This window comes from Salmo trutta, chromosome 3 (assembly GCF_901001165.1).
Source record: "Salmo trutta chromosome 3, fSalTru1.1, whole genome shotgun sequence".
Taxonomy (NCBI): Eukaryota; Metazoa; Chordata; class Actinopteri; order Salmoniformes; family Salmonidae; genus Salmo; species Salmo trutta.
This window is the reverse complement of record NC_042959.1, coordinates 35,349,156-35,372,599: the sequence shown is the minus strand read 5'-3', so window position 1 is coordinate 35,372,599 and position 23,444 is coordinate 35,349,156. Positions and strand designations below refer to the sequence as shown.

Below are 23,444 nucleotides of genomic sequence, written 5' to 3'. Positions count from 1 at the left end.
GTTATGCTACCCAGCATGCAACAGTGTTCAGGAAGTATGGAAGGCGTGTCAAGGAGGAGCAGTAGGATGTTACAGTACATAACGTTTGAGTGCATGCGCACAGTACTCCCTAACGTGAATAAATGAATATACAGTATACACCATACACATTGTATTGCCCTTTTCTGGAAATCTGGCAGTCATGTGTTGTGTGTTCTGTATGTCACCATTTCATGAATAATATAATGCAGAACAAATGTACTGCTTATGTATATTGACTTGTCTGTTCTGTGCGTTCCCTTTCCATGTATTATGAAACAGTTTCCACTGAAGCACACACACACACACACACACACACACACACACACACACACACACACACACACACACACACACACACACACACACACACACACACACACACACACACACACACACACACACACACACACACAGATGCACACACAGATACACACACATACTCAGTGTATGTTTGACCTTTAGTGACTTGCCTCTAAGTGGTCTCTATTGTAACCCAAATGCAAATGCAGTATATGTGCGCGGGTCAATGAAAATAAGCTCCATTAGACTTGCTCTAGCTATGCTGTCACCTTGTTTTATTTCCACAGTGGTGACATGTTGTTCTGTTCTGTTGTGCAGTAGGCTATGCGTGAGAAAGGCTAACACAGCGGAGTGAACTCACACAGTGCAGCTAACAGTCACAGGCAGAATACATGTAGTATGTGTTACAAAGTAACTATATGTGCTCTATTCAATATGTAGGAATCATATACATTCTCTTTTATGTCAGGTCAACAGGATATTATTAAACATATATGACTAACCTTTATACAGATAAAACATTTCTGGCGTTATCACAAATTAGCCTGGACTACTTTAATCGCACATACTGTAGATTGCCATAACATGGACACATTGGACAAATAAGGCACAACAGCTCTCTGCAACAAAACAATGTCCATGGTTAAATGTTACCCGAGCCTTCAGCGTTTTGTAACAAATGAAACAACTATATAAAAGCATCATTTTTTTTCAAGAAAGTTATAGTATAACTATCATTATTTATACACAGCCACAGCTTGAGCCTTCGCCCTAAGTGGCCTATATCGCCATGGTGACTAAGGGTTCACGACACGGAGCACATGGCGCTCTTCTCTGAGCAGTGGGAGTCAATGGAGCCGTCTGGAGATGCCATGATGGAATTATGCACGTCAAACTCTGGAGAGTCTAGCTCAATGTGACTGTCCTGTAGACCGTTGTTATGGTGGAGGGCATCCTTATAGTGAGACTGGGAGAGAGGGGGGAGAGGGAGAAAAGAGAGAGGTAGAAAAAGAGGGGCAAGAGAAAGGAGGACAGAACAAAAGAGGGGAGTGAGAGGGGAGAGGGCAGAAATAAAGGAATAGGTGAAAAAAGCGAAGAGAGAGAGAGAGAGAAAATGTGTCAGAGTAAAATCTGAACTCTATCCTTCAGTCTAAGTGAACTCCATAGGTAACAATCCAGCAGTGTGAGTCTCACCCTTCTCACCTTGCTGACAGACATCTCCTCAGCGCGGCATTCCTCCAGAGACTCCACCAGGGAGTGATGGCCCGAGATATCCATCTTGATACGGTGGGAACGTATGGACTTCACATCATCCTCATCCTCCCTTGCCACCGACGGGAACACCTGGATCAAGGAGAGAGGGATAGAGCCATGACACCAGGGATAGATCGATGATATGAAAACAAGGATTCTCACGATTTAGCAAGGTATTTGATGTAACAGTTAAGCTAAGCCATGTGCAGTCCAGGCACAAAGCTAATTTCATGATTTTGATATGGGCTGGGAGTGGAAATATTATTATATTGACTATCTGCTAAGAGCAGTTGTGATGTTTCATTTGATTTCTTCGCAACATAAATGTTCCCATTTAAAATCAAATGAAGTCATATGTGCCCTCAGGGCAGCCAATCACAATATATTTCCTTATCTCTTTCCGTAGAGCAGAGTTATTGACAGAAAGCACCAGACCATAGATACAGTAGGCTACATTTACCAGTCTGTCTTGGTCTCCGCTGGTTTCAGGGGCTGAGATAGTAGCCTTACTGATGGCCTTGCTGATGGTCTGGGTCTCAAACTGGGGACAGGCAGCCTGGGCATTCCCATCCTTATCCCTCTTTCCCTTCAGCCAGTATGTCTCTATCTCTACATTACCCTGGGAGGGAGGTTTCAGTTAAGATTTCAATTAAGAAAGAGGACGACAAATCACACAAATACAGGCACAGCTCATATACACACAGGATGCATTAGCAAGCATACAGACACACAGGCAGACACAGACGCACAGGCGCACACACACACACACACACACACACACACACACACACACACACACACACACACACACACACACACACACACACACACACACACACACACACACACACACACACACACACACACACACACACACACACACACACACGCTGTGTGAGTAAGTGATAAGAGTTCGGTTTAATGGACAGCTGTGATGTTGATCATTAAAGTTGCAGGGAACAGAGAGCCTTTGATGAGGAAGTGAGTCACTGCTGCCTCCTGATAATCAGCTGTCTGGCTCACAAACCTTTAGCAGTCATTTACTTTAGCATTTCCTTTGGACTCAAAGACAGACCCAGTGATGACATTTAGACCCCCCACCACCAAGCTATGGTTTGCGAATACCAGTATAGGGTAATGTTGATTGTTTAAAATAGTTTACACACAAATTATAAGACAGTTGGTCTCTCGTTCTCAGATTCTCCCAGAATGCTTTAAAAACAGCTTGGAGCAACAGCAGGGAGAAGGATGTTACACAAACATCTGATTACAGAACAACTGTTTCCTTGGGCGAAAATTAGAATGTTTTGATGACATCGATTGGGAAATAATAGCATACATTTCAGTAATTATGGTCTTAGCCCTCCAGCTGTGTTGTAAGTGGGAGGGCCATGACATAGAAATATAGTCACTCTAATTATATGCGTCATAATGACTTCGATTCTTGAATGGGAAAACTGAGAGTCCGTGCTGGCTTCAAATTTCAAATGACCTCACGCTGCGGACATGAATACCAGTTGGTCGCTATAGTTACAGGGGTCGGTAAGGTTGCCATTGTGACATTGGTGACCCCTGACCTTGATGGTGATAGTGCCTCTCCTTTCAAAGATGAAGTGACTTCCCTTCAGGTGCTCATAGGTAGCGCTGCTGAGCTGGATGTGCATCTCCTGAATGGGACAGAGAGACAGAGCGAGCGAGAGAGAGAGAGAGAAGAGTCAGATCAGTCATATCATGATCAGTCATATCAGTCATAGAACACCTGGATCAATAGAAGATGTTACAAATTCATCTTCATTTATCTTCTCCTCTCCCACTCCTTTTCTTTGACTGTCTTGTGTTCTCTCTCTCTCTCTCTCTCTCTCTCACACTGTTACCTTGCCGTTGCTCTCCATGGCTGATGCGGTGTGGACTGTGTCGCCATGAAGACCGTAGCGTGGCATCTTATGGCCCACCACCCCGGCCACCACCATGCCAGAGTGGATCCCTGCAACGCATACCTTCTGTTACTGACCCAACTAAACACACATCTGCTTCACCAACATGTGTATACGCACAGCACACAGCCACTGAGATTCAGGATGAGAGTGGTTCCCCATTGCGTCTCCACTCACCCACTCTGATCTGTATGTTGTTGCCATTGGAGGGGTCTTTGAGGTGGTCTATGGAGCGCACCATGTCCAGGGCCATGTCGCAGATGTTGTGGGCGTGGTATTTAGTCTTCTCTGGAGCCCCCGCCACCACCATGTATGCATCACCTATGGTCTCAACCTAGGAGGAGAGAATAGGGTTAACATATTACACACACACACGCCAAGCGATCAGTTGTCTCACACACACACACACGCACACACACGCACGCACGCACGCACGCACACACACACACACACACCTTGAAGACACGGTGCTTCTCGCTGAGTGTGTCGAAGAGTGTGTACATGGTATTGAGCATGGAGACCACCTGCATGGGTGTGATGTGGCTGCAGATACGGGTGAAGCCCACTACATCACTGAACAGGATGGTCACGTCTGGAAACACCTGCAGGTGACAGAGAGACAGGTGAGACAGGGAGACAGGTGGGACAGGTTGGACAGGTGGGCCAGGGAGACAGGTAGACAGGCGGGACACACACACACCACCCCACCCTTGGCCATGCTAACAGTCCGTCCTGACCTCACAGGTGTTGACGGCAGGCTCTCCCTTGCGTAGTCTCTTGGCCACGGGTTTAGGGATCATCCTGTAGAGCAGATCATCTGTCTTCTTCATCTCATAGTCTAGCATCTTCATACTCTCCTCCAGTTTACTGGACTTCTTCTGTTCCTGCACTCACCACAGGGCGGCGATAGAGAGGCGTCACAGCACTGAGTCAACCTGACCATAGACATATGTCGTATCCAAAATAGCACCCTATTCCCTTTATAGTGCACTCTGGTTAAAGGTAGTGCACAATATAGGTAATAGGATATTATTAGGGATGCTTCAGTACAAATCAGTAACTACAGTACAAACAGTATGATATGATACATACCTGTATGAGAGCTCTCTTGAGTTCCTCTGACTGCTGGGTTCCTGCCAGTACCAGGTCTCTACTGGAGTCATGCATACTCAGGTCGTTGATATAGAGACCGGTTTTAAACATGGCACTCAGACTCTCCATCCTGTAGAAACACACACAAGCACACACATAATGCTATTCAACAGAACAGGACAAACCACCAATGAGTGTGTGTGTGTGTGTGCGTGCGTGTGTGTGTGTCTTACACAGGGGTTCCCAGAAAGATGATGGACTCCCACTCAGGCATGTATCTCATCTGTCCCTTCAGTTTCAGACAGCGACTGCCATCACCCCAGCTCTCCATAGCATTAGCACTGTTGCCATCTGAGAGGGGAGAAGAACAGCGTCAAACCCACACACACACGCACGCACACAATCATGCGCACACACACACGCGCGCGCGCACACACACACACACACACACACACACACACACACACACACACACACACACACACACACACACACACACACACACACACACACACACACACACACACACACACACACACACGGGTCAGGTCAGTGTTGGTGTGAGGGTTCTAAAGCAGTGTTTCTCAATACTGGTGCCGGGGACCCAAAGGGGTGCACATTTTTGTTTTTGCCCTAGCACTAACACAGTCGATTCAACTAATCAACTCATCATCAGGCATTTGATTTGAATCATGTGTGTAGTGCTAGGGCAAAAACAAAAATGTGCACCCCTTTGGATCCCTGGGACCAGGATTGAGAAACACCGTTCTAAAGGATCGTGACCTTTGTAGTCATCGCCGATGATGGACTGGAAGGCCATGAGCTCCACGTCTACGTCAGCTGTACGGTTAGCATTCTCATAGTCCGAATCTGAGAGAGAGAGAACATACAGAACTGTCAACCTTCAAAAACCCTACGAGATGGAGGGGATAGAAGGTACTATCAGAAAAAAAAGAACAAAGTCATCAATTTAACATTTTTCGCACACACAGTTATGTGTTGCCCCCTTTAAATGGGTTCCTCTCTTACTTTGGACTCTGTTATGAAGGTTCCTCTCTCTCTTCACTGGCTCCTTGGACATTATCTCAAACAGGTTGTTGGGGTGGGAGATGATCTGTGTGGATTTAAACCAGATAATATGTTCAATGTCAGTACATGACATTGAGAAGAAGAAGAGAAGAGTAAATGTGTGTGATGTTTTAAGAGGTAGGAACTAGAATTGTGTGGGAACAGAAGAGGTATCACCATGTTCCAGGTAAACTCCACCAGGGGGCGCGCCAGCAGGAAGGCATCGTTGATCTTTTTCCCATCCAGGTCAGGGAAGACTGTGGCCAGGCCAGAGCCCACGTTGTGCACCACCATGTCCTACATAGAGCACACAGGAGAAGATTCATGAAATATGGTATGTCTAAGCATGGATAGCTACGTTTTGAGTGCGGATTTAGCACGGTACAGCTACACATGTTCCGTTCGCAAAGAGGCAATGCTGATGTTAACGAACATCCAGATGATATCAGAGTGGTCTTCATGGGAGGAGGAGGAGAGGAGAGACTGATGGCTTACCTGTCTGAAAACGATGTTGAAGGGGAAGACTTCGAAGAAGAAGTCGCTGGTGATGGGCAGAATCTCCTGCTCCTCCTCGTCCTCCTTCATGATGTAACGGTAGGCGGAGTTGTCAAAGTTCAGCCTGCAGAAAACAGAAAACACAGGCAACACAGACAACTAACTTACACCACTTAGTCATGCAATGTATACATGACATCTACACGGTGGAGGAGATTATCCCCCCCCTCCCAAATCATATAAACAATGAGACTTTATGAAAAGCTGTACATAGATACACTCCGTGGTTATCCATTGTATCATGACTTCAGTGCTACTAAGCAGAAGTTTCTGAGTCTAATGCGCATGATACAAATGGAGGTTGATTTGTTTAGAGAGTGCCTGAGTTCCAAATGTCGTCCTTTTTTTACTGCAGCACTTTTGACCAGAGCACTATAGGGTGCCATTTGGGACACCGGTGAGTGTTTGTGTAGCCTGACTCTGACCTCATGGTGACGTGTGAGTAGTCTCCCACCAGTTGTTCAGACAGCACCTCCACGTGGATATCTGTGTCATAGAACTGTTTCCCCATCTGTCTCAGCTGGCCCATGGCGTAATGGAGGTAACCCTTACGCTTACTCCTACAGGACAGAGGGGAGGGGAGGGGTGAGATTATCTTTGGTGTATGGGTTTTGGAGTTATTCATCTCTCTCTCTATTTCTCTCTCTCTCATCCTCGCCTCTCAGACCTGTAGTGGAGGGTGACTCCGGTAGCTGATTCCTCCTGACAGAAGAAGGTAGGGGGCTGGACCTTGGGGTAGCTGAAGCGCAGGTACTCGTGGAGATTATCCAGCCCGTTCACAAAGTCACGCACGTGACGACCCAACACCTGGGACATGCAGACACAGAAACAAGAGCTCAACACAGAGATATAAAACCCTTATCAACAAAAGAAAATGCAACCACTCAACACAGACACAACACAGGTAAATACAATACAGATAAAGAATGTTGAAAAGCAATAATCAAACCATCAATCAAAAACACAATAAAAAATGTTTTTGACAGTTCCAGGATAAGCGCTAGTCCCACCTTGAGGATCCTGTCGTAACCGTACTTCCCTACGAAGCCCAGGAAATAGACCCCCCAGGAGTTCATGAGCTCGTTGTAGGGAGTTCCTGTCACTCCGCTGGCTGCCTTAGCAATACGCGGGATAACACTTTCACTGTACACCTGCAAACACACACAGGTATTCACAGACAGAACTTTGGTCACTTTCACTGTACACCTTCAGAGAGACACAGATGCTGACGGAGATCATCAACAGCAACAGACAGAACTACAGACACTTTCACTTTAAACCTGCAGAGAGACATTTCTACTCATGGCAATCTATAGAGCTCAAACTAGAAACTAGAACTAGAACTACGTATAGAGTGCTCCTGAACATTTCTAAATACTGTATCAATTGGCATATCAGGAACCCCTCGAAACATAAATACATAACGGTTTTATTTTGTGAGCAAAATGTCAAAAATCTACCTGGTGGGTGACAAAGGAGTGTAGCCTGACATCGGCCCTCTCTCTGACCAGTTTCCACACATCATCTCCATACGACTCCTTGATGAAGTCATGCAGAGACTCACACAGCAGTCCATACATCATTCACCCTGCTTCAGTCTGCACTGGGACCAAGACCTAGGAACAGAACAGGCTCAGCCCACAGAAACACAGTAGGGGAAAAAGAGATTGAGTGATCCAAGCACCTGCGACACGAGCGAATGAGATGTAGGTTAGCCAAAGCCGAGCTCAAAGCCTGTGTTCCTCATACGGTTTGGTCCATTTGACTGATGACTTATTCAAACTAAAACTTAGTTGAATCCTTGTTACCAAGGTCTAAAAGCCTCAGTGGGTGTGTGTGTGAGACGCTGCTTTGTATGGCTTCCTACCTCATTTGCCAGCACTTTCCTACGGCACTGTCTAATTCTCTTTTGAATGATCCTATAAGACTACCTTGTGTTGAGGACAGCTAGATTCCTTCCTTCCCTCCTTCCAGCCACTGTTTTATCTGCAGATCCTCTAGACAATCAGTTTTAAAGGAACCTTCATTACACAAACCCTTAGCTTCAATGGGCTCGTATTGTTCTGTTGTCAGCTGTCACTACCTGCTGGTCCTGCAGCCCACTCCACATGATAGCAACACACTGTATAGGGGGCCAGAGGGGCCAGCACTCACTAGCAGATGACACCAGTCAAGTGGGTTTCACCCTCCCCCTCTATGTTCTGTGCTAAAGAGTTTGATACCAAATGGTGTCTTGCTGTCCTATTTTTCAAGAAAGATGATAGTTATCTGCTGAAAAACATACACTAATCAAAAAGTGTCACTATTTACATTCAGTGGTGCTACATTAGCAGCTACAGGGTAACTACACTGAGCAAAAATATAAACGCAACATGCAACAATTTTAAAGATTTTACTGAGTTACAGTTCATATAAGGAAATCAGTCAACTGAAATAAATTAATTAGGCCCCAGTCTATGGATTTCACATGACTGGGAACACAGACATGCACCTGTTGGTCACAGATACCTTTTTTAAAAAGGTAGGGGTGTGGACCAGAAAACCAGTCAGTATCTGGTGTGACCACCATTTGCCTCATGCAGAGCGACACGTCTCCTACATATAGAGTTGATCAAGCTGTTGATTGTGGCCTGTGGAATGTTGTCCCACTCCTTTTCAATGGCTGCGCGAAGTTATCGAACATGCTGTCGAACACAGAGCATCCCAAACATCTCAATGGGAGACATGTCTGGTGAGTATGCAGGCCATGGAAGAACTGGGACATTTACAGCTTCCAGGAATTGTGCACAGATCCTTGCAACATGTGGCCATGCATTATCATGCTGAAAAATGAGGTAATGGTGGCGGATGAATGGCACAACAATGGGCCTCAGGATCTTGTCACGGTATCTCTGTGCATTCAAATTGCCATCGATAAAATGCAATTGTGTTTGTTGTCCGTAGCTTATGTCATACCATAACCGCACAGCCAACATGGGGCACTGTGTTCACAACGTTGACATCAGCACACCGCCTGCCCACACGGCACCATCTGCCCGGTACAGTTGAAACCAGAATTCATCCGTTAAGACCAGACTTCTCCAGCATGCCAGTGGCCATTGAATGTGAGCATTTGCCCACTGAAGTTGGTTACAATGCCAAACTGCAGTCAGGTCAAGACCCTGGTGAGGATGACGAGCAACGCAGATGAGCTTCCTTAAGAAGGTTTCTGACAGTTTGTGCAGAAAGTCTTCTGTTGTGCAAACCCACAGTTTCATCAGCTCTCCGGGTGGCTGGTTTCAGATGATCCTGCAGGTGAAGAACCCGAATGTGGAGGTCCTGGGCTTGCGTGGATACACGGGGTCTGCGGTTGTGAGGCCGGTTGGACGTACTGCCAAATTCTCTAAAATGACATTGGAGGTGGCTTATGGTTGAGAAATGAACATTCAATTCTCTGGCAACAGCTCTGGTGGACATTCCAGCAGTCAGCATGCCAATTGCACGCTCCCTCAAAACATAAGACATCTGTGGCATTGTGTTGTGTGACAAAGCTGCACATTTTAGAGTGGCCTTTTATTTTCCCCAGCACAAGGTGCACCTGTGTTATGATCATGCTGTTTAATCAGCTTCTTGGTATGCCACACCAGTCAGGTGGATGGATTATCTTTTCAAAGGAAAAAGGGTCACTAACAGGATATAAACAAATGTGTGCACAAAATTTGAGAGAAATAAGCTTTTTGTGCATATGGAACATTTCTGGGATATTTTATTCAGCTCATGAAACATGGGACCAACACTTTACATGTTGTGTTTATATTTTTGTTTTACATTGTTACATAGTTACATAAATGTGAGATTTTGTATGATTTATTAGGACAGACCGTCAGAATGACTGGGCTGTTTTCTGACAGGACAGAGAGGGGACTTTAGAGCCATTCGAATGATGAGAAAATCGATAAGCAATCTCATCTGTGATGAGAAAACATCCTTATCAGAGAAAAACTCTGGTATTGATCAGTCTCAAAACAGCCTTTGGATTACATAGTTTATGGCTTTAAAAAAGAAAATGGGATAAAATAATGAGTAAAAAAAAAGCTTTTGTTTTTTAAAACAATAAGCAAGCACTTCGCAGTTACCTCAAGCGGTGGTAATCAGCTAGACAAGAAAAAATGAAATTGATGCCTGAGCAATTATTGCTCACTCCAGTGAATGGAAAAACACTAGAAAGTAAATCAATATGAAGCACAATCTCTACAATGCCTCAATGGTCTTCTGTAAATGTAAAGTGGGGCCCTAGAAAGCAAGAGCAGCACAGTGAATGTGTCCGGGCAAATCTCACAGGTGAAAAAATAGAACTCTGCCAGGCACTAACCTCTAACCCTTGAACCCGCCTACGCCCACACCCCAATGACCTCAACTCTTTGACTGGCACGTCACGAATTCTGTGATGCACAGGTGGGCTTCCTGATGACGTCATCCTGTGTGTGTGTGTGTGTGTGTGTGTGTGTGTGTGTGTGTGTGTGTGTGTGTGTGTGTGTGTGTGTGTGTGTGTATCCGTTCATCATGCCAAGGAGCAGCTAAATGCTTGGTCTCTGCGTCTGAGGGCTCACTGTCACTGTCTGGACGGAGTCAACAGCTGTTCCGTCAGAACACACACACACACACACACACACACACACACACACACACACACACACACACACACACACAGAGGGGTTCAGATTTTTATTATCAGGGACACAGGAGGGCAGGGTTGTAAATCCTTACACCCTTACACCCCCCTCCCAACCAGCCCTCTCAACTTACCCCCTTGCCCCCTCATCCCCTGGCTCTCTCACTCCTCGCCTCTGTTAAAATAACCCTGTGAGGTTAGCACCCGGAGCATCCAGGGATCACTGGTATACAAACTGTTCCCTCACAGATGAGAAGCATCAGAGTGGGATAGGGAGGCATCCCAGATTCAGAGACGATAAATCACACGGCAATATACTCACCTCATATCACCTCTACTGCTGAACCTGTGAGAAGAGAGACAGGTAAGATGGAATCATACGCAGGATCGGGTTGATCTAGGAAACCTGCAAGATTTTACTCCAACTTGGCTATTGTCCAGCACAGTGCAGTGTGAATATGTCAACAGATGTGTGTGAAAATGTAATCTACATGTCTTACAGGAGGAAATACAGATGTAACTTTCTGTTTATACATGCTATTGGTTATCCATCTGCCAGCCATGCTGATGGGCAGTGGTGGAAAAAGTACCCAACTGTCATACTTGAGTAAAAGTAAAGATACCTTAATAGAAAATGGCTCAAGTAAAAGTCACCCAGTAAAATACTACTTAAGTAAAAGTAAAAAAATCAGACGACACCATTTTCTAGTTTTTTTAAATTTACGGATAGCCAGGGGCACATTCCAACATATAATTTACAAACCAAGCATTTATGTTTAGTGAGTATGCCAGATCAGAGGCAGTAGGGATGACAAGGTATGTTCTCTTGATAAGTGTGTGAATTGGACCATTTTCCTGTCCTGCCAAGCATTCAAAATATAACTAGTACTTTTGGGTGTCAGGGAAAATCTATGGAATAAAAAGTACATTATTTTCTTTAGGAATGTAGTGAAGCAAAAGTAAAAGTTGTCCAAAATATAAATAGTAAAGTACAGATACCCCCAAAAACGACTTATGTAGTACTTTAAAGTATTTTTACTTATGTACTTTACACCACCGCTGATGGGGAGCAGTCATGCAGCTACAGCGTATGTTTGGAGCACTCATCTTGTTGTGATGTTCATGGTAGTTAATGATAGCTTCCAGAAAAAAGCTAATCTCTAAGGGACTTTTTATATTAGATCTAGAGAATATATTACGCTCAAACAACATATTCATGAGTTATATTCATGTTTCCAAACACAAAAGATGATTTGTTTAGAACTGTTAAAATGATACTATGATTAATTCATATCTATGTGCATGTTTTTTTTTTTTGGGGGGGGGGGGGGGGGGCTTTGAGTGACACACTGTAGCCAACAACTGTGATCTTGTAAAAGATCTAAAAGATGTATTTGAGCTTGTATTCTCAAACCAGAGCCTAACGTGACCTCTGTTCATCCGTTCACCTAATCCATCTCCCACCAGAGGAAGATGATGCAATCAGTGTATGATGACCTGTCCAAGCAGAGGATACAGCAAGCCAAGGCTCTGTGTACAGAGGCCAGGGGAGGTAAGACTATATTCAATTACTATTCCCATTCAATTCTATGGTTACATTCAACTGAATGTACTTTATTGATCTCCCGAGGGGGAAATCAGCTCTGAGAACAGCAGAGTTCAAATGTCTGTCAGCCTAGACATGGAATTGAATAAACTTGACTAAATTCCAAAGCGGGGACATTAGGTTTGACTTAGACAGCAGTAGCAAACAGTTCATACACACAGGCATAGGCTACAGAGTATAGTTATTAATCACACACCGCAACACATTAGTACTCACAAACCTATACAGTATGTTAACGGATTAAAGGTTAAAGGTAGTGCACAATTTAGGTAATAGGCTGCCATTTGGGACGTATCAGTACAAATCAGTAACTACACTACAAACAGTATGATATGATACATACCTGCATGAGAGATCTCTTGGGTTCCTCTGATTGCTGGGTTCCTGCCAGTACCAGGTCTCTACTAGAGTCATGCATACTCGTTGATATAGAGACCGGTTTTAAACATGGCCCTCAGACTCTCCATCCTGTAGATGGGGCGGGGGGACTCTACAGACTCTACAGTAGAAATCTGGCGTTAGAACCCTCAGTGGGCCGAACAATACCCCGTCGGCATTCCGTGTGGTTTTGTTTGTCTGTTTTCCGATGGTCTCAGCCAGCAGCAGGTGCTGGCATCAGGCCCATCTGACTCAGCAAAATGTGATCCCCCGGTTGGTGGGTTTTAAACAGGCACTTCAAAAGGCAAGTCCTGTCGACAATGCAGCTGGCATAAGGCAGGAATTCAAATAAACTTTACTGAGAGTGAGTGAGAGAGAAAGAGAGAGAGAGATTAAGAGAGAGAGAGAGAAAGAAAAAGACAAAGACAGAGCTCCTATAAGAGATACTTCTTCCAAACATCCTATTTATATACCCAGTTACCCATGCAACACTGCACCACAACAAACATTACACACCCTTAGCCTGCATCTCTCAGGGCTATTCCAAAGTTATAGTGTAATGCTACAACCTGGTGACAATGCATGGGGCCAAATAGTAAACTCAACACTAGGCTTTGTGGATTAGTGATATGATATGAGGTTATGGGTCGGGTCAGTTGATCTTCAATAAATAGTTTGGAGCTGAGAGGAGCCAGAGACCTTCATCTCCTACGTACTGAAAAAGAACACTTCAGGGAGCATGAGTCATGAGGAAACCCCTGTTGCTGGGGGAAGCCAGGTTCTCTCTTTGTGATTCATCATTCACAGGGTTTCTCTGACTGACACAGGCCAGCAGATAGAGATGCTACTGCGCAAGTCAAAGACAGATATAGTAAATCCGATTCTATCCTCAGATCTGAGTCCCTGTAACTGTCTTATTCTCTGTAAGTATCTGTCTGTTTGTGTCTCCAGTTCATGCCTTTCCCTGCTTACTTGTCTTACTTATTAAAATGGTTTAATTACTTTGACTTAGTGGTAAATGGAGTCTTACCCCCATACAATGCAAAGCACTTTGAGACCTAGTGAAAGACAAATATAATACTTTATCTTTCTTCTGTGCTTTTGTTTGTGTGTGCCAGGAGGTATGAACTTGGGGAAGAAGATCAGTGTTCCCAAGGATGTGATGATGGAGGAATTGAACCTTCCGTCCAACCGCGGCTCCCGCATGTTCCAGGAGAGACTGAGACGGGTGGAGAGATTCACACTGGAGAACCAAGTCCATGACCATTACAGCAATGTAAGAACACACACACATGCATGTATGCACGGACGAATTCACGCACACACACAGACCTTCTGATACATACACATTATCACATTTCAAACACACACACCCTGCCTCTCTCCGCTAGAGATGCCATGACATTTCCAATGTAGAACAGAATGCTCAATGTTCAAAGACATTTTATTTCTATGGAAACGGAATAAGGCAATACTTTACATATACAGACATATCCACTGAGCTAGACCCACGGACTGTTAGACCCACGGACTTGTCATCCTGATGTGCAGTATTGTGCAAGCAGCTTGTTAGCCTGGTGGATTTATGGCAGAGCTGTTTGATGAGGCAGTGAAACCTTGGCCGCCCCCTCTCACTTTCTGCTTTGCTGTACTCTGTTCTCTCGGAGCACGAGAACTGGGCCAAGGTTATTGGTAGAAATAAGAGGGCCACGCTTTAGAAAAAAGGGTTCCAAATGGGTTCTTCGGCTGTCCCAATAAGAGAACCCTTTTTGGTTCCAGGTATAACTTTTTGGGGTTCCATGTAAAACCCTCTGTGGAAAGGGTTCTACATGGAACGCAAAGAGGTAGAACTCTTTTGTGTTTCATGTATAACCCTCTGTGGAAGGTGTTCTACCTGGAACCCAAAAGGATTCTTCTATGGGGACAGCCAAATAACTCTTTTAGGTTCTAGGCGAAATCTACTGTAATGAGTGGATATCATTGGCTGTATGATGGAGAGATTGAGGCAGTGGACCTGTCCCCAAAATTGGTTGTTATTCCATTGTGGTTATTTTCCCATGATAATGCACACAACTGAGTTTGAATGGAGCTAATCCAGAATGTTGTGTCCCTGCCCAGGGCCTTCCAGAGCCCATGCCCCCCCAGACCATACAGGAGTCCCAGAGGGGGAAAGAGAACCAGGCATATCTGATGCCTGACAACCACAGCCTGATCAACACTCTACAGAAGACTGTGGCCATGAAGGGCAGCACCAACGTCATTGCCCCAGGTAGCTGGTAACGCGAGAGGGATTAGAACCACATGGCTTAAAGGGATAGGTCACCCCTACATTCAGAGGTTGGAATATTGGCTCAGCTTTACTTCAGATTACTTTTGAGCTATGGAAATGACAAACTTTGATTTTGGGATGAACTATCCATTTGAGTGTGCTGTTATGACAAAGGGGGTTTTACCACCCATTGTGGACACGTTACATTTTGGAAGGAAAAGGTGAAACAAAACACTATTGACTGACAGTTTGTTTTTAAGGCTGTGCTTGAGAATATCAGATAACACTCTGGATGCTAGTGTGTTGAGAGTATCAGTGTATCAGTGTCCTGACCTAACAGTAGGTTAGTTTGAGTCTGAGTGACAGCCAGCTAAGCCTTGTTTATTGTGCTGGATTTACACCAAGTTTAACACTTACTATTGTAGCCAGGACCAATATCAGATCAAAACAACCTGCTTTAAATGTGTAAACCCTAAGAGCTTTCAGGGACTGAGTCTGTGACTTAACTGACCTTTGACCTCAGGCTACGTGGGCCCCCTGAAGGAGATCCCCCGTGAGAAGTTTAACCTGACAACCAGGTCCTACTGTTCCCCCTGGAGGGAAGCCCTGGGTGACAGTGAGGACCTCCTGTCCTCCCTCAGCACCCAGTTCCCACAGAGGGCCACACTACAGCCCGCCAACTACAGGTGTTTCAACAGGTGAGTCTCACTACCTCACTAACCCACAGGGGATCCCACTACAGCCCGCCAAGTACAGGTGCTTCAACAGGTGAGGGAACTGAGATCACATGGAACCCTGACAGGTGTAGCCAAGTCACAAACATAGAGGCCGTCTAACTAGAGGACCTCTGAGGACTTCACACTTCACAGTACAAAGGCAGGACAATACTATGCATGTATTCTTTGGAAAGACAAATTCAAGACCCCACTCATCAAAGTAGCGAACATGGCTCGGGTTGAGGCTTAACGCACGTTTAGCAAAGGATTAGCGATCGCCCATCATCAAATAGAGCCGCAGATGACCGAAGCATGCTATCAAATGAATATCACAAATATCTCTTAAATTAACTTCCCTCGGCACCCTTCCATGTTTCCACGGTTTGAAAAGCAATCCCGCCTCTGGCTCGCACCTCCTTGGACTGTGGCTGTCAGGCGGGCGGGCGGCTATTTTAGCACGGGCTCTTGAAAAATGATCCTCCAGGGGGTCTGCATGCCTTTCAGCCCCTTAAAGACTGATGGCGCACAAAGGGGCTCATTTTACCCTGGCACACGTCACACCGATGAGGCAACTGCCAGAACAAAGGCTAAACTTGGTCTGAGACCCTTCCTCTCCACACAACTTTATTAGTCCACTGTCAGTCATTTTGGTACCAATCATTCAGTATCTGAAGCACACATGGATGCATTGGTTTACTCCTTTAATTAACAAGGTATGTGGGGTTAATTAAGTCTGTTTAAAGTGAGGCATACAAACTGTGTGGGACAACTGGGAAGAAGCTCCATCTATAGTTGGATGATTCCTTAAGGTTTCTTCCTGAATTCCTAACAGATGTTGATTATTTCTGACCTAAAAGGTCAATAAACCAGGCCAGCCAGGGTCATTAGTGGAGCTCTGTGTGGATGACTGGGTATCACATAACATCTAAAAGCTTCTTTCTGCCCACCTGTTGAGTGAGAAAGATCTGATACTCAGAGAACGTCTTTGGTGTTATGTAAGCTTGGATATACTGAGTCATTCTCTTCCTCAAATATACACTTCTAACATAAGCATCCCTCTCCCTCAGAGCGGCCATGCCATTCGGAGGTGCACAGCAGAAGAGTAAGAGGGTGACCCCAGTGATTGGGTTCGAGCTGTTGGACTCCCAGCGCCTCCCTGGTACGACCCTGGACCGCATGTGTAAACGGCCCAACTTCAACAGAGCACCACAGGGATGGGGTCACGACTACTCCCCTGAATCCATCGACCTGTGAGGACCACCACTCACCTATTACCTTCAAACTTCCTGTGACCTTTGTGAAATCACAGGCTAAAAGACTTAAGCATCGATTTGCTCTTATTACCCTTCCTTGTCCCTCTCAATTCAAAGATGACCCCCTCTAGAGTAGGTAGCCCCAAACTACTTTTACATTAAGATGCTTTCATCTATTTAATGGTTATATTAAGATAAGGGTCTGTGGTTAGGGGCAACTTCTACCTCGATCCCTCTGGTATTCAGTCAGTGCCATAAGGAAAAGACTTGTGAATGATAAGATTGTTTCCTGATGAGAGCTCTGTGGATAGGCTTGTGTGGAGGCCAACTTAAGACTTCTGAATCAATCAACAAACAGCTCATTATGAGAGCTGAGCCCAGGCAAAAGAAGGCCAGTTGAGGGGAGAGGTGATTTGTCACTTCTTTACGTCTCTTTTTTAATCAAAACGCCCTCTTCCTTAGCCCAACTCCCCCATTTCCCTCCCTTCTCTGCCACTCCCATCCCTACATAACCTTTCCTTTGGCTCCCTTCCCTCTGTCCTACCATCACACTTCCCTCCCTCTGACTTCTCCTCTGTTCATAAAGGATTGATATTGTGATATTGATTGCTTTAAATGTAAATGATAGAGAACTTGTTTTAATGGCAGAAGTGGACAACAAAACATTACAATAATAAACTGAATCATTTTGTGGAAAATAAACATTGTATCAAAAATCAAATCCATAATATGAATGAAAATCAACAGGTCTAAAAATTGTCCTTTCAAGAGGCTGCTCTGCAGGATGCTTTGTACATTTCAAGAATTCCTCCATTCTGATGTTGTAAGTCTCAATACACTGATCCATGATATTTTCTAACACCCTGGTGAACCTCAAAGTAAGATGACATTGCCACTGGATGCTGATCTAAGGTCAATTTTGCATTTCACCCCCTAATTACGATGGTGAGGATTTGGGGAGGGTAAGCTGATCCTAGAACTGTGCCTAAGAGAAACTTCTGCCCAGGGCAATTATCTCAACCAGAGATGTTTGGCATAGCGAAGTATTGCCATGGCAACTAGTCGCCATGGCGGGCAGCATGGGCACCCATGCGCTGGGGGTCCTGGGACGGGTAGTGGATGTGTCCTGGGGGTCTCATGCCCATGGGAGGAGGGGGACCCATCGAGCCCATGTGGAACATAGGAGCGCCAAAACCTGAAGGTAAAAAAACAACATAAATAATGAACGAGGCACACATTAGGTGTCACATTGTCTGAGCGCTAGCTCAGTGACATACTAAACTAAGCAAAAAAAGAAAATGTCCTCTCACTCTCAACTACGTTTATATTCAGCAAATTTAACTGGTGTAAATATTTGGATGTCTTCCCTGTAACGCACAGCGTTGAGATTGCCTGCAATGACATCAAACTCAGTCCGATGATGCTGTGACACACCGCCCCAGACATTGACGGACACTCCACTTCGATCCCACTCCAGAGTACAGGCCTCGGTGTAACGCTCATTCCTTCGACGATAAACGCAAATCCCGGTGAGACAAAACCGCGACTCGTCAAAGAGCCAGTCCTGTCTGGCCCAGCGATGGTGGGTTTGTGCCCATAGGTGACGTTGTTGCCGGTGATGTCTGGTGAGGACCTGCCTTACAACAGGCCTACAAGCCCTCAGTCCAGCCTCTCTCAGCCCATTGCGAACAGTCTGAGCACTGATGGAGGGATTGTGCGTTCCTGGTGTAACTCAGGCAGTTGTTGTTGCAATCCTGTACCTGTCCACCAGGTGTGATGTTCAGATGTACCAATCCTGTGCAGGTGTTGTTACACGTGGTCTGCCACTGCGAAGACGATCAGCTGTCTGTCCTGTAGCACTGTCTTAGGCGTCTCACAGCACGGACATTGCAATTTATTGCCCTGGCCACATCTGCAGTCCTCATGCCTCCTTGCAGCATGTCTAAGGCACGTTCATGCAGATGAGCAGGGACCATGGGCATCTTTCTTTTGGTGTTGTTCAGAGTCAGTAGAAAGGCCTCTTTAGTGTCCTAAGTTTTCATAACTGTGACATTAATTGCCTACCATCTGTAAGCTGTTAGTGTCTTAATGACAGTTCCACAGGTGCATGTTCATTGTTTATGGTTCATTGAACAAGCATGGGAAACAGTGTTTAAACCCGTTACAATGAAGATCTGTCAAGTTATTTGGATTTTTACAAATTATCTTTGAAAGACAGGGTCCTGAAAAAGGGACATTTATTTTTTTGCCAGCATTTTTCCAAGGCGACAAAGGTGTGACTGGTACCTGGAGGTGGTGGGTTGATGCCGGGCGGCGGGGGCAGAGAGATGTTCATGACATTAGGAGATGTACCAGGGTCCAGATTGAAGTAGTTAGTGGGAGCGTCTTCTTCCAGAGCAGGGGGTGGGGGGAGAGCTGTGGGAGAGAGAAGACAGTCAGAACACGAACACAGATAGGCTCAGGCTCACACAGTCTTTCAAAGCCTCCCAGACATCAAACAGACTTACCTCCAGGCAGTCCTGGCACAGGGTCTAATCTGGTTCCCATCTCACTGACCCCATCCTGGAAGGACTCCTTCCCTCTGGCTGCCTGAGACCTGGACAGTCACAACTCATTAGGGTACACAGTGAGTAGGGTGCACGGTTGCATGGAGACCAAATATAAAGCCTCCCAAATATGTTTGCCCTGCCCTTTCTACAAGGTTGTCACCATCTGGCTAGAAAGGAAGGACTTACAATACATTCTCCTCCTTTCCTCACAACTGGTAAGCTTTGACCTCTTACCTGCCCCACTTGACGGTGAGCCTGCGTCCGTTGATGATGAGCTTGTTGAAGGACTTCTCTGCAGCAAGCTCAGCTGCCTGCCGTGTGGCAAACTGGATGAAGGCACACTGCTGCCTCTGGACAATGGTGGTGGTCCGGATCTCCCCAAACTGATAGAAGTGATTCCTGTAGAAACAGACCGACAACGATTAAGGGCACCAGTTCCCAACTGCGTCACAGATCATTCAAACTGACTAAAATAATTAGCAATCCTGGTATGATATTTTGGAAAAGCAAAACAACTGTTCAAAATCAACTGACACTATAATCAGAACCCTACCTCAGCTCTGCGTCTGAGATGGTATCTCCCATCCCCCCTACATAGAGTGTGGTGATGGTCTTGTCCTCAGGCGTATCCAGTCTAGGCATGGTGGAAGCCCGTTTCAGCAGCTTGTCAGCCACAGGGTCATTGATACCATAGTAACGGTCCTTAATGTTCTGGTCTGCCAGGGGATCGTCTGGGTCTGTGGGCTTCTCGTGCCTGATGGTGCGGAGAGAGTGTGCATGAGAAGGAATAGAGTTCTCCCAAGGCAATGTAGATTGATTTCTTGCTCAACAGCACCACCAAGTGAAATGTGTCAATACAAATCACACAGACAGGAGGAGCTGTATCTATATAGTCATTGGACTGTACACACACGACCCAACTGTAGCCCTTATAAAGAGATAGAGCCATCTTTTAGATTGCACTCTCACCTATAAGGACACTCCTCTCCTCTCTTGCACTCTCCCTTCACCCAGAAGGAGCAGATGTGGGGTCTGTTCCTCTTGTAGTAGGGCGTAGTGCGGGCCAGCTTCAACAGCATCTCACTGGAGCTGGGGGCCTTACCCAGCAGACCCACTGGCCGTGTCCCATCAGAGTTCCCTATCTGAGGACAAAGGGAGTCAGGGAGATAGAGGGGTTAACAGGGGTAAAAGACACTGGAAGTTGAATTTGTGAACAGAAATACCAGGGATGCAGCTCTCTCCACACATACCTCTCTCTCAGCGTTCTGTGTGTAGTACTCCTTGTTCACGTCTGACTTCGGCACGTCATCCTTGATGTCCAGCCCGGTGTCTCTGACCTGGATTGGCAAACCTGTCGATCACAGACGTGTAAATGTCTTGGATTCGGTACTGAACTGGAACTTTAATATGGGGTTTCAACCTGGGTACTTTTTATGGGTTCGGTTCTATTCTGATTCGGCACGCTTTGGTTTTCCATTTCAAAATGTAACCGATGTAGGTTTGAACATTGTTACAGAATGTTGCTGTAGCTCAGGGTTTCCCAAATTGGGTCCTGCCCCCCCCGGAGCTAGAAGCAGAGCTGCCATGTCTGTCAGCACCATCTTCATATCAAGCATGAGTGGCTGGCTGAGTTAGCAAGCTCATATTAGACAAATTTAAAGACTTTCTATGCAGAAATGGCTCCGCCATTTCCTGGTTGCTAAAATTCTAATAGTTCGCCTAATTTCAGTTTATGTGACAAAACAAAAAAATATATTGTCGAGAATCATTGTACCATCTAAACCGCTGTGAAACACAGTATCTTTCAAATAATCAAAAACATTGTATTTTCAGCTGTTTGAAGCTGGTGTACAAAACCGAAACTTAAAAAACGGGAAACACAGAAATAGCACACATAAAACAAAACGACCATTTCTTAGACTTGCTTTCAATGAGAATGACAGCTTTATAACTCACACTTCGATGTGAACATTGTCAGGTCGCCCAAAACAGTACATATTGCAGCATTAAGATAACGTTCGTGCACATTCTCAAACATGCACAAAACTGGTTTCCTGGTGCGATTTCCTCATCAAAAGAATGTTAATAATATTTACAGATGAATTGTTTTTGCTTAGATTAATCCAGCCTGTTTTACACTATGGGCGAAGGTGCAATACCCGCTCCTCAGTATGCTTTACGTTTAACCAAAACTCAATTACATATGGCTTTAGTAAAGTCAAGGTCCCCATGACTTGAACAGGTGGTAAGCAGTGTTTTCCATTAGCGCTGGGAGTCGGCTAATCAGCGGGCTATATTTTCCACTTCAAACTAACTTTCTATGGGCTTACAGTGAGGGGAAAAAAGTATTTGATCCCCTGCTGATTTTGTATGTTTGCCCACAGACAAAGAAATGATCAGTATATAATTTTAATGGTAGGTTTATTTGAACAGTGAGAGACAGAATAACAAAACAATCCAGAAAAACATGTCAAAAATGTTATAAATTGATTTGCATTTTAATGAGGGAAATAAGTATTTGACCCCCTCTCAATCAGAAAGATTTCTGGCTCCCAGGTGTCTTTTATACAGGTAACGAGCTGAGATTAGGAGCACACTCTTAAAGGGAGTGCTCCTAATCTCAGCTTGTTACCTGTATTAAAGACACCTGTCCACAGAAGCAATCAATCAATCAGATTCCAAACTCTCCACCATGGCCAAGACCAAAGAGCTCTCCAAGGATATCAGGGACAAGATTGTAGACCTTCACAAGGCTGGAATGGGCTACAAGACCATCGCCAAGCAGCTTGGTGAGAAGGTGACAACAGTTGGTGCGATTATTCGCAAATGGAAAAAACACAAAGGAACTGTCAATCACCCTCGGCCTGGGGCTCTATGCAAGATCTCACCTTGTGGAGTTGCAATGATCATGAGAACGGTGAGGAATCAGCCCAGAACTACACGGGAGGATCTTGTCAATGATCTCAAGGCAGCTGGGACCATAGTCACCAAGAAAACAATTGGTAACACACTACACCGTGAAGGACTGAAATCCTGCAGCGCCCGCAAGGTCACCCTGCTCAAGAAAGCACATATACATGCCCGCCTGAAGTTTGCCAATGAACATCTGAATGATTCAGAGGACAACTGGGTGAAAGTGTTGTGGTCAGATGAGACCAAAATGGAGCTCTTTGGCATCAACTCAACTCGCCGTGTTTGGAGGAGGACTGCTGCGTATGACCCCAAGAACACCATCCCCACCGTCAAACATGGAGGTGGAAACATTATGCTTTGGGGGTGTTTTTCTGCTAAGGGGACAGGACAACTTCACCGCATCAAAGGGACGATGGACGGGGCCACGTATCGTCAAATCTAGGGTGAGAACCTCCTTCCCTCAGCCAGGGCATTGAAAATGGGTCGTGGATGGATATTCCAGCATGACAATGACCCAAAACACACGGCCAAGGCAACAAAGGAGTGGCTCAAGAAGAAGCACATTAATAAGGTCCTGGAGCTGCCTAGCCAGTCTCCAGACCTTAATCCCATAGAAAATCTGTGGAGGGAGCTGAAGGTTCAAGTTGCCAAACGTCAGCCTCGAAACCTTAATGACTTGGAGAAGATCTGCAAAGAGGAGTGGGACAAAATCCCTCCTGAGATGTGTGCAAACCTGGTGGCCAACTACAACAAACGTCTGACCTCTGTGATTGCCAACAAGGGTTTTGCCACCAAGTACTAAGTCATGTTTTGCAGAGGGGTCAAATACTTATTTCCCTCATTAAAATGCTAATCATGTTCTAAAATTTTTTACATGCGTTTTTC

The 23,444-nt window shown here is 45.4% G+C and overlaps 3 protein-coding genes across 6 annotated transcripts in view; 1 reads left to right on the top strand and 2 right to left on the bottom strand.

Moving 5' to 3' along the window:
• Positions 1-573: 573 nt before the first annotated feature.
• LOC115174378 (soluble guanylate cyclase 88E) lies at positions 574-8,225 on the bottom strand. 4 transcript variants are annotated; one of them, XM_029732901.1, is made up of 19 exons: positions 8,156-8,225; positions 7,685-7,840; positions 7,235-7,375; positions 6,892-7,031; positions 6,650-6,784; positions 6,165-6,288; positions 5,847-5,966; positions 5,631-5,715; positions 5,331-5,471; positions 4,835-4,952; positions 4,602-4,731; positions 4,247-4,393; positions 3,965-4,111; positions 3,687-3,843; positions 3,450-3,559; positions 3,153-3,242; positions 2,036-2,194; positions 1,516-1,665; positions 574-1,288 (listed from the first exon to the last, which is right to left on the bottom strand). In XM_029732901.1, the coding sequence occupies exons 2-19, from the start codon at positions 7,805-7,807 to the stop codon at positions 1,127-1,129; spliced, it is 2,379 nt and encodes a 792-aa protein (XP_029588761.1). In that variant the 5' UTR covers positions 7,808-7,840; positions 8,156-8,225; the 3' UTR covers positions 574-1,126. The 4 variants fall into 4 exon arrangements, with proteins under 4 accessions (XP_029588761.1, XP_029588772.1, XP_029588775.1 ...); XM_029732912.1 differs by having other exon boundaries at positions 1,525-1,665; XM_029732915.1 differs by having other exon boundaries at positions 5,385-5,471.
• Positions 8,226-11,082: 2,857 nt separating this feature from the next.
• Positions 11,083-17,818, top strand: LOC115174366 (myozenin-2-like). Its single transcript, XM_029732895.1, has 6 exons — positions 11,083-11,239; positions 12,343-12,427; positions 13,978-14,135; positions 14,978-15,128; positions 15,652-15,826; positions 16,912-17,818. The coding sequence occupies exons 2-6, from the start codon at positions 12,349-12,351 to the stop codon at positions 17,096-17,098; spliced, it is 750 nt and encodes a 249-aa protein (XP_029588755.1). The 5' UTR covers positions 11,083-11,239; positions 12,343-12,348; the 3' UTR covers positions 17,099-17,818.
• LOC115174357 (pre-mRNA-splicing factor RBM22) overlaps positions 17,720-23,444 on the bottom strand; it is a 26,953-nt gene continuing 21,228 nt past the window's right edge. The window contains exons 5-11 of the mRNA XM_029732886.1: positions 20,897-20,997; positions 20,616-20,788; positions 20,200-20,400; positions 19,881-20,045; positions 19,605-19,693; positions 19,384-19,512; positions 17,720-18,292 (exon numbers count right to left, since the gene is read on the bottom strand). Of these exons, the coding sequence (XP_029588746.1) occupies positions 18,156-18,292; positions 19,384-19,512; positions 19,605-19,693; positions 19,881-20,045; positions 20,200-20,400; positions 20,616-20,788; positions 20,897-20,997 (995 nt within the window). The 3' untranslated portion in view covers positions 17,720-18,155. The remainder of the gene's footprint in view (positions 18,293-19,383; positions 19,513-19,604; positions 19,694-19,880; positions 20,046-20,199; positions 20,401-20,615; positions 20,789-20,896; positions 20,998-23,444) is intronic.